This window comes from Dendrobates tinctorius, unplaced genomic scaffold (genome assembly GCF_039654945.1).
Source record: "Dendrobates tinctorius isolate UK_male_01 unplaced genomic scaffold, ASM3965494v1 ptg000060l, whole genome shotgun sequence".
Taxonomy (NCBI): domain Eukaryota; kingdom Metazoa; phylum Chordata; class Amphibia; order Anura; family Dendrobatidae; genus Dendrobates; species Dendrobates tinctorius.
The window spans coordinates 37,170,010-37,181,838 of NW_027361728.1; the positions used below are offsets into that span (position 1 = coordinate 37,170,010).

General features: G+C 40.7%; 1 protein-coding gene across 6 annotated transcripts in view; it reads left to right on the top strand.

The window, feature by feature from the left end:
• Positions 1-11,181, top strand: part of PLD1 (phospholipase D1) — a 358,284-nt gene extending 347,103 nt beyond the window's left edge. For 5 of the 6 annotated variants that reach the window (XM_073578846.1, XM_073578845.1, XM_073578848.1 and 2 more), the window contains 3 exons: positions 5,828-5,981; positions 6,274-6,391; positions 7,319-11,181. In XM_073578846.1, coding sequence (XP_073434947.1) covers positions 5,828-5,981; positions 6,274-6,391; positions 7,319-7,543 — 497 coding nt within the window. In that variant the 3' untranslated portion in view covers positions 7,544-11,181. Of the gene's footprint in view, positions 1-5,643; positions 5,982-6,273; positions 6,392-7,318 lie in introns of those variants that run through there. The other variant, XM_073578849.1, reaches the window with a different exon arrangement.
• Positions 11,182-11,829: the final 648 nt, after the last annotated feature.

Consider the following 11,829-nt stretch of genomic DNA (forward strand, 5'->3'; position numbering starts at 1 on the left):
CACTTGCCCTGTAGCGGTGGCAAGTGGGGTTCATATTTGTGGGGTTGATGTCACTTTTGTATTGTCAAGTGACATGAAGCCCACGGCTTAGTAGTGGAGAGGCGTCTGTAAGACACATATCCATTACTAATCCTATAATTGTATGGTAAATAAAGACACAGACAGAATGAAGTCCTTTATTTGAAATAAGACTAAACACAGTTTTTAATTCTTATTTAAATGCCTAATTCCATCTTTTCTGGGTAGCTGCGGGCTGCTATTTTTAGGCTGGGGGGGTCAATATCCATGGCCCCTTACCAGCCCGAGACTACCAGCTGTCAGCTTTAGCATGGCTAGCTGTCAAAAATGGGGGGGGCCCACGCCGTTTTTTTAAAAAAATTATTTAACAAACACCCTGTGCTCGGGCAGCCGAACCCGAACAGTAACACAGACTTGCTGGAGAAGTCCGTGTTCGGCGTCCGTGCCCGAACAGTAGGTGTTCGTACGGACGCCTAACTTTACTGTTCGGGTTTGCCCATCTCTATTTATAATGGCGTATTGTTACTAACGGTAATGTTTGAGTCTGTTGTCCCAGCTTTCTTCAGGTCATTGACCAGGTCCTCCTGTGTAATTCTGGGCTGATTCTTGACCTTTCTCAGAATCATCCTTACCCCCCGAGGCGAGATCTTGCATGGAGCCCCAGACTGAGGAAGATTGACAGTCATCTTGTGTTTCTTCCATTTTCTAATAATTGTGCCAACAGTTGTTGCCTTCTAACCAAGCTACTTGACTATTGCCCTGTAGCCAATCTCAGCCTTGTACAGGTCTACAATTTTGTCTCTCATGTCCTTAGACTGGAGTATGATTGATTGTGTGTGGACAGGTATCTTTTATACAGGTAACGAGTTCAAACAGGTGCAATTAATACAGGTAATGAGTGCAGAGTAGGAGGGCTTCTTAAAGAAAAACTAATAAGTCTGAGAGAGCCAGAATTCTTGCTGGTTGGTAGGTGATTAAATACTTATTTCATGCAATAAAATATAATTTTGTAAAAGACATACAATGTGAGTTTCTGGATTTTTTGGGGGGGATTCTAGCTCTCACCGTTGAAGTGCACTTCCAATAAAAATTAATATATATATTGTATAACAATTTAAACAGGTTTAGTATTGCCGTAATCCTACTGACCAGGAGAATTATATTACCAAGTTTTACCTTACCATGAAGGCCTTAAAGACAAACTCCAAAACGTTGGGAAAGAATTACATTTACTCACTGCATGTGGGTCGCCCTCCCAGGGCTGTGGGGTACTCGGGACCGGGCCGGTATCAGTGGGATGTGTCACAGCAGCGGTGACCTGGACCGTGGCCCTGGGCGCCCAAATAATAGGAAGATGTGAATGGTGGAATGTAGTTAGATGAATAGTTTGTGACGCCACCTGTGGTGTTCAGCAAGGGAGGTGTTAAGCTGACGCTGCAGACAGATCCTCCGGGACAGATGGTGTGGTGCAGCAATGATGTTATAGCCCTCCAGAGGCAGGGCCATTGTCCCAGGGCAGTGTAGCTGTGATGAGGCACTTAGATGGTGTAGTGTTCAGCGCAGGGGATGTAGCAGGGCCAGGTGGACGGACGCAGGAAGGAATGGAGGACACCAGGGCATGTAGTTTCAAAGCTTTACTCAGTCTGTAGTGCTTGCTTCTGTGCCGTGTCCTTTGGGTCAGGGACTCAGTCAACCTCAAGGCAAGATGGAATGCTCCCTTCCCACACTCCGCCAACTTATGTGCCTTTTCTGAACGTCTCCTCTATAGCGCCTTTAAGTGTGAAGATCTCCTAGTACTGAGTTACACTGGAGTTCCTCCTGACAGATGTTCCCAAGAGCTCTACTTGTACGGCAGACAGCTGTAGCCTGCTTCGGGGACTCTCTACTCCTGAGTCCCGGCTCTCTATCCGTGTTGCTGTTGTGCCCTCAAGTCTTAGATGGGAGTAGTGCATTTACAGCCCACTACTCCACCGGTGTCTGCTGCAGAACCATTAGTGTCCATACAACCTCGGGGACCGGGCCCCGGCCTTGCGCTTAGAACTTCTTGGCAGGGTACTTCCTCTAACCCACGTCCTCTGTGTTCCCTTTTACTCCTACGTTCCGTACTTGTCTTTCACTCCTATGGAAGCTCAGGCTTCAGTTCAATGTCTGTCTCCTTCTTTCCTTTCCTGTGCCAGCTGGCTCAGATCACTGAGGCAGCTGCAGCACTCCTTCCTCCATCCCTCTTCCAGGGATCCCCACTCCTCTCCGAGTGGCTTCCTCTCTGTCCCTCCATCTGACTGACAGAGGGACTGTGAAAGAAAACCAATATCCTCCACCATGCTGTTCTGCCATTGTAAAATATTGCCTTCTCCAACTGATTATCCACCCCCTCACACCGGCTCCACTGTCCTGGACTACCCCTTTAATTCCTAAAAGATTGCCTGCTGTATAATAATATCCTGCTTCTGTTCTAAACATTGTTAACTGATCACATTAAGTTACACATGATTAAAAGCCATAATGTGTCCACTAAAATCCTAATTAAATTGGCATCTCAACCAGCCTTTGTAGAAGCGAGCATATATCTGACTGGGTGTTACTTTCTCAGCCAAAGAGAGTGACTGCTTATACACTTTTATGCTCTGAGCTCTTATAGCTAGTAGAATGCACAAGTCTCATTTTGGCTTCCTCTCGTGCTGGTACAGGATGCCGTACAGACTACCCATTTTTATTCCATCTCTCCTCCATACTTGAGATATAGTGATGAACTGGGTACAATCCCACATTTAGGATGGACACGTGACTCTCCAAAACCGGTCGTTTTTTTTTTTGTTCATCATATGATCCATATTCACTAAAATCATAGATGTCCATTTAACATGTGCACTGCAGTTCATAGTGTGATTAATTAGCAAGAGTCTATATCCCGGTCCTTTGAAGACACTCCGTCATTTTCTCTGTGGTGCAAGAGGTGGAGGGATGCACTTTCCTACTTCCTGAAATCTGCCTTCCAAAATGTAATGTTTCCTCATTAGACTAGTAGTAGTGACTATAATACACTATTTCCCCACCTCTTAAAAAGGAAAGTTGAAGGGGAAAGTTGATTATTGAATTAATTCTGCAACTGATAGTTTATTTAGTCATGACGTTTAGGCCCATCGGTGTACATTAACGAGCAGTAATCGACTATATACAAATCCAAAAGTTTACACAGGCCTGTGAACGATGGTGGAGACAGAATGATTGTTAACACTATTAACATACAGTGTCATGTTCTTAACCATACACACTTTTTTTTTTCCAAAAGTTAAATGAAGCGGGCACCACTATTAATGTAGCGCTAATTGAAATACATGGAAAAATCTATATAATTTTTTAAAAAAAAGGTGTACAAAAAATGAGTTGCAGTTCCTACATTATAAGGCCGGGGTCACACTAACCTGTGCAAAATACAGTCCGAAGTTTACAGGCGAAATACGGATGAATGACCCCTAAATAGTGCTCCGTAGGTCATCCGTAAGCAAGGTGCGGTTGCGTATTTTGCGCATGTGAGCATCCGTATGGCATCCGTATTGCGAGATTTTCTCGCAGGCTTGCAAAATGGACATATAATGGAGCCCTATGACAGGTTTTATAACCGAAACCAAAGATTAGATATAGACACATAGAATGCATATAAATATATATATATATGTGTGTGTGTATTCTATGTGTATATATCTATTCTTTCGTTTCTTTATTAAACCTGTCAGTGTGAGTTTACTGTGTAGCGCACTGAATTGCCGGCTTTGCTAAAAGACACGTGGTGCGTATTTCTCGCAAGTCACATGTGTGGTCCGTGTGAAATCCGTATTTTTTGCGCACCCATAGACTTGCATTGGCGTACTACGGGCGTAGTACGCTGACAATCGCAGCATGCTGCGATTGGCACGGAGCGTAGAATACGGATGAGAAACATACGGCTGGTGCGAGGGACCCCATAGAGAATCATTTGTCCGTGTCTAATGCGTGCTTTTAGCGCCTCTCACTCGGCCGTATTCCTTGCCAGTGTGACCCCGGCCTAACAGAGTAACTCTGGATTGTAAACCAAACACAGAAGTCTAGGCAAAGCAAATAAAAATATTTCAAACGTGCACGTTGTGCCAAAACCTATTTATGACCAGAATGATAACAAGTAGAGTCATGTAGCCATAATGAATGTCTGAAATAGATATAAATCAATACCACCCCTTTAAGAGCTATTAAGTAAAGTAGTATGCATATCGATGAAGGTGCAATACACATGTACAGATAATATTGCACATTTAATATTGGATACATAAAGACACATTCCACAAATAATGTATTAAAAGAATATAAAAAAAAGTAACCCTTCCTTTTAGGTGACGTGCGTAAATACCTGAGTGAATTGCTTAATTGAAGACCGCATCGCGCGGGAAAGAGGACCTCATATGTCACCACAGGCGGTGCATTTTTTGCCATCATAAACGATCCTGACAAACAAATGTTTTCCCGAGTTTGCCGGGTTGTCGCGTTTGTTTATACTGGCGGATAATCTGGAATGAGTGGTCCTACACATGCTCGTTCTCCAATATATCTTCTCATCTAAATGCCCCATAAGAGAAAATATGGCAGTTAGTCCACGGTCATACACATTTCATCACCATACCAGTTTCAGCTAGGACTTAAGCTGGTCATACACATTATATAATGGTCTGATTTCCATATACAGGGTGGGCCATTTATATGGATACACCTGAATAAAATGGGAATTGTTGGTGATATCAACTTTCTGTTTGTGGCACATTAGTATATGGGAGGGGGAAAACTTTTCAAGATGGGTGGTGACCATGGTGGCCATTTTATAAATGGCCCACCCAAGTGTATCCATATAAATGGCCCACCCTGTACACATGTTTGCTCATCTGAACCAAGCATGCATAGCTTTTTGAAGGGGTTGTTCAATATTTTGATATTGATGATCAGCTCCTGGGGCGGCTAGAGCTGATTAAATAGGACCTGAGGTTCAGTTCTCAGCAACGACCACTAAGCCATGAATTGAGCAGTGCTGTTCTACCAGAGATGGTAATGGCAGATACAATATTAATGACTTCTCCTTAGGATAGGTCACCCATACCAAATTAGTGAACCGACCCTTGGATGGGAGGAATAGGTTGCTGGCAGACTGCACAAGATCTTACTAGAAAAGCTAATCATACTCAACTCTTCTTTCCCACACAGTCTTCCATCTGGAGATGGATGACACCCACATTCACATTATGCAATAGTCAGATGGCCCTGCCCAACATGGCCGATTTGGCCAACATTCATCTAATCCGTATGCGTGTCTTTTGTATTTGCCAAACCTATAAAATCATGGTATTCCCTATATTTTCTACATTGTCTATTAATGGACTTCTTATCCCCATACTGAGAATAGTGCAGAGAATTTTTACAGATGAGAACAATGGCTGATGTTTTGAAATGTCTGGAGCTGAAGGATGTGGAATGCAAATCTTGAGCCTAGAAGTAACACTATTAGTAGCACTCTTGGCAATAATTTCATGTAGTTACAAATTAGGGAGAGAGAAACTTATGAGTGAAAAACATGTAGTGCTTAACAATTCTTTTCCCTTGTTGCAGAGACACAGCGAGGCTTACAAAGACCCATTCTCATGTTAGAACTATGACGTCGCCATGTAATGAAGCTGCTGCTTTGCATTGGGACTGGCACACTAGTGATATAGACACTGTCCCTATAATTTCATTCTTATTCGATAACGTCTCTGCTAATAAGAAAATTTATCATTTTCCTTCACCCTTTCAGGCTCAGCTAATATTAATGACCGCAGCATGATGGGAAAGCGTGACAGCGAGATGGCTGTTATTATACAAGACACAGAGAATGTTCCCTCGGTCATGGATGGGGAGGCTTATGAAGCTGGGAAATTTGCCCTGTCACTTCGGATGCATTGCTTCAGGTATGCCAAGTCTTCTGGAATAATATGAGCACTCTATAAACCTCATATGCCCTGACACTTTCACAGTTTAACTGCGACACGTCTAATATAAGATTTATATTGACTAACGACTGTCATCTCAAGATATGCCTGGAAAAGCAAAATCCTCACCAGCCACATAATTGTCCTTCTTCCACTTTTTGTGCTACAGTGAACACCAAGAAAGTGCACAAAAGTTTATAAAGTCCTCTAGCCTGTCTGCCGACACTCGTAAGATGTCATTGACTCAACCTCATCTTGTGTTCTCTTCCAGGCTTCTCCTTGGTTGCCTTAATGACCCATCTGTCAATATCCAGGATCCCATTAGTGACAGGTTTTTCAAAGAGGTGTGGGTGGCCACAACTGCTCGCAACACGACCATATTTGACAAGGTAGGTGTATAGTGGTTTTATTTGACAACATTGGGCAGAGATACTAAACTTGGACTAGACAGTCTAGAAATAAACCAAATTTATCAAATATATAGCATTCTAAGATTATCTAGTCTAAGTTAACACCACTTACAAGTTGTCTTTCTATGGCCAAAGAAATTTGGAAGATCCTAATTAATTTGTCTTATTTCCCTTTATAGCAATAACACTTCCATGGACTTTCATATAAACAGATACCCAAACTTAATGGCTTAGTGTCCAGTTTTCTTGAGTGCAGTACAGGGCCAGATTTGTCCTGGGAAACACTGAAATCCCGCTTAGTATACATCCATGATTTGCTTGGAAACTATTAACCTCTAGATTCCCATTTAACCTCTCGGATTCATTCTCCTGCTTCCCCCAATTGCATTTTCACCTAGAATCTTGCTTCAGATCAGTGATCTTGCCAGAGACAAAACTACATGTGTTACATGCATATATGTGTAATTCACTGCAGATTTCAGCATGTATACATTAATAGGGTGAGGATAGTGGTGAATATTCACTTTATTCTCCCACCAGAATTAACATGTTGTAGAATTTAAAATGTTCGTCATGCTTCTCTGCTTGGAAAGTGTCTTCTACGTGTGGCTGCCTTTCTCAGAATACACATGCATTGTACAGAAAATCACCAGAAAATGTGCCATTTCTGGACCTACCCTTATTCTTTCTTTCCGAGACATAATTATTTGCATTGTGTTACGATGACATGCATGTTGGTTTACTGACGACTTTACCCATTCATAGCAGCATTAGAGTTTAGAAAATAAGATAAACCTGATTTGTTGTCAAGGACCTTTAACAAAAAAGTTTTGCCTCATTTTTAATCTGCAGAAGCTATGATTCATACAATATGAGCATTTCTTTGTATCTCTGTTACAAATCTAGGTATTCCGATGTCTTCCAAGTGATGATGTACAAAACTTTTTCCACCTACCGGATTTCCTTGCCAAATCAGGTCTGGCCACACATGATCGTGTCAAAGCACAGGAAGAAGTACAGAGAATTCGCGGTTTTGCCGTTCAGCTACCTTTTTTATTCCTTTCTGGAGAAAACCTCTTGCCATCTGTGGGAACCAAGGAGGCTATTGTGCCCATGGAAACCTGGACTTGAAAGGATTGTTCTGTTTGTAAAAAAAAAAAAAAAAAAAATCTGAGTTGCCAAGTAGCCAAGAAACTGTATACAGATTCAGGGACCAAACAAATGAACACTAAATTTTTTTTAACTTGCTTTACTTTTAAGTCATTGAGTACACACTTGTACTGATCTTTTTTTATTAATTTCCTTCATTGCACATTCTGTGTGATGGGATACATCACTTTTAATTTAATTTGTAATAGATATGTTGAATTTTATCCTTCCACTCGTGTTCATATTTTACTGTAATTAGTGTACAGGCGAAATGGTTATTTGGTTAAAGTGTCATAAATGATCACTATGTGTTACATGCAGTGTGTGGCTTACTGCATTCGTCATAATTGTCTAACCACTTGTTCTTTTGCAGACCAAAATCTTCTTTGAAACCCATAATGGTTTTTTACCGTAAATGCTACAGAACCATGCCACTACCCAGCTGTCGTGAACTGCGGATCAAAGTGGCCGAGTAGCCAGGGAGCCTGCACGTCCATATAATTCCTTTTGGCAAACAAAGCTGCTAATTGCATTTGGTGCCATGTGCTGCCAATTGCTAGTAAACAGATGGAAAGTAAGACCTTTGTCTTTTCTGTGATCTGTCCTGTAGGAGGATTATAACTTGCCATGAAATCCATGTGCCATCTACAGCTGCATATGAGACCGTGCCATAGAATATCACTTTATTGTATGTTCACCCATAAACGCTACTTGTCATTTTGTATTTATTCAGTTGCACATGGCATATACTTAAATATCACTGTATGGGGCACTATTATACATTAACATAAATTTTGAGCCATTGGTGACCCATGCATAAAGTACAGGAATAATGACAGGCAATTTCTTTTAAAGTGTCCCTTTTATTTTAGCTACTAAAGGGCAATCTTAGCATTCAACATCTATGCCCATTAAAGACCGTGAACACTGCATTGGCTATATCTGGGTTTCTGTACGAATCTCAATACAAGTGGTTCTAGCCTCTTTAATGGGAATGATGCAGACTGAATGTGGTGTCTTAGATTAATTTTTCTATTGAATCCTGAGTAAAAATGAAATTAATATTTGCATATCATTTTACTCTTGCATAAAATTAATATTAATTGGCATAAGCTTCTGTACAAATATTTATGTACAAAATGTGTTCTGTAAATGAATGCCACAGACCAGCCAACTCTGAGCCACATAATATAGAACATGTTTCATTAGTTAGATGCACTTTAAATAGAGATCTATAAGTTGCCAACGAGATGCTAATGAGTGTAGACCTCCAGCCATACAGTCTGGTAAAGTAGAGTTTTTCTGTACGCTTTGTTTTGTTAAGATAGTGTTGAGCAAACATGCCTGGCTGTTATCTGAGCATGCTCAGGTGCTACAGGTTATCTTCGGCTCGAATGCTATGTTTGAGTCGCCGCAGCTGCATATCTCGCGGCTGTACGACAGCTACAAAACATGCAGCCGCGGTGACTCGAGCATAGTATTGGAGCATATCGAAGATACCCTGTTAGCACATGAGCATTCTCAGATAACAGCCGGACATGTATGCTCAACACTAGTGATGAGAGAGTGTGCTCGTTACTTGAGTTTTCCGAGCATGCTCTTGTGTTCCCCCGAGTATCTTGGGCGTGCTCGTAGATTTTGTCTTCGCAGCTGCATGATTTGCGGCTGCTAGACAACCTGAACACATGCAGGGATTGCCTGTTTGTTAGGGAATCCCCACATGTGTTCAGGCTGTTTAGCAGCCACAAATCATGCAGCTTGCGGAGACCAACAATCTACGAGCACGCCCAAGATACTCGGAGAACATCCGAGCATGCTCGGAAATCTCGAGTAACGAGCACATTCGCTCATCACTACTCAGCACTAATCTTAAAACAAATTTGTTCATACATTACATTATTTTTATGATGGTTTATTTAACATGAATCGTAGGTTAGGTCTGTATTAACAATTCTACCATTGGAAGTACTGTGTCACACTCTCCCGACAAACGGCAATAATAATTTAGACCACCACTCTTATTACTCTACATACCAAATTACTATACTTGCCTACTTTAAAGACTACAACATATGTAATGTAGATTCTTGGAGTCAACCATGTGTGGACACAAAAAGAAGGAAAAACAAAAATCTGATTGCAGCTCTAGATTACAAAATATAATGTGATTCGTGACTGAAGTGAAATTGGTGCTTGAAGCATGTTCAACTTTTTGTCCTCCATTTCAGCCATAGTAAATGTCAACATGAGATTTAGTGTTACTACGGTCCTTCATTTTAAATTGCACACGTCACATATTCCGATCACCTTCACAATATTGGCGGTCATTCTCCTAATCTTGTAGCTGTAGGTCTTTATTTTTAGTTGTTTTTAAAGTTTGAAATATTCTGATTTCATATTTAATTCATAATAAATTCTGTTAATTTACAAGACCTGTTTTTCTTGTTAGAGACATTATGTGAGATTAAAGAAATATGAAATCACATGTATTTTTAGATGAAATGAAAAATAATGTAAAAAATAGAAAAATTTAGAATGTATTTTATATAAATGAACATGTCAAGCCAATTCTTGTTATCTGGATCTCTTTGTATGTTCCCTTGTATGTGTAACCTTCATTGAAGTGTAGGTTTATTTTTAAGCAGTGAATGATTTCTATATAGTCATAGTCTAAATGAAATTGTAGTTAACGCTTCACTTATACTGCACTGATCCTGACTTAGTCTGCAGTATAGTCGAGAGCTGCATTCACAATTCTGCTTATTGCTGCTGAAAACAGTGAATACACATTCCTAATAACGTCAGTGGTTACTGCATAGTAGTGTGTGGGGTACAGATTACACTTTCCTAATGCAATCATCAGGTAAGGAGAAGAGTCACAGTCGCATAACTCAAACGAGGATCGCAACGCAATTCTCGGACTGGCTGGGTTCTCTCCCGACCCGAGCATGACAACATGTATTTCTATGCAGCTATCACGCTCAGGAAAGCCGACTACCAGTCCGAGTTATACGGCTTTCTGACTCTTGCCTAACGGCCTGTTCCAACAGATAGACCAAGTTTCAGATGCACACAAAACAATAAGTAATAATCTGTGTGTACAGGTTTCTATTGTTCTTGGCAGCACAGTTCCTTTTTACACAGGACGATGTGCAATCCGAAAACGATTACCGTATTTTTTTATGTCAGCAAAAAGAACATTTCACTTTACGAACAAGGGTTTTGCTTGTGCATCTGGTGATCGACAGCTTGCCAACACTGCTGGACTATCAGCAACGAGCGTTCTTCAAAATGCTTGTTCATGATAATCGTGCAGTATAAATGGACCTTAAGCTCTTCACAGACACTGAAAAAGAAGGAACTGTTGGGCTATTTAATGTGCTTGCAATGTTGTTGCGTCGTCTTTTGTTCTATAAGTAAACTATAAAATGTGAATATACACTGTAAAGGTGTCAATCAATATGCAGTTAATTTGACTTCTATTCCTTCTGTGAAGGGTGACTGGGTAAAACTGCATGACTTTATAATCCCTTGACTTTATCTATACAATTCACTGTAATTATGTTTTAATTAATTGGTTCAGCAAATGTATTTGTTTTTAATTAAAAGATGACAACTTGTTTGCTTGCGCATTTCCTTTTCACTATCAAGGATGTTTCAGGTGCAGTGTTACCTAATTTATCATGATATCTGTAGAAAAACCGATAAAGGATGTAAAGCTAAACTAGTCACACCGAGTGATGGAAAAAGACACTACTGCAGAGAAAACAGTGGCTACAGGTCTGCTGCATTATACAGCCTTACTACACAATCCAGACTCACTATATGAAGTAAGAAGGCTTACGTAGTGTTATTAAATTTTACCAATTTTATAGTTATATATCCATCTTGGACACTTATGGCATGTCCATGAGGTATGCCATAAATGCCTATTGTACCCAGCACCACAAGCATGTAATGACTCTGGCTCCTGGTCCATGCATTCTCCATGTATTTGATTAAGAGATGGCACTCTTTATGGGAGGAATTCAAATTGACTTCCATGAAGGCAAGAGGGGAAAAAAAATCTCAAAAACATGCACAAAAGTAATGTGATCTATTATATTGCTTCTAGCAGAAGGGTGCTGATATTCAATGACACTGGGCTGCAATGTCAAAAGTAGGTCTCTATGGCTAAGAGAATGATCATAGGGCCACCATCTGGCTGGACCACATAAAGACTGGACTTTCTAACTGGGTCATTGTTAATGAGAATTTTCTGGCTGGGA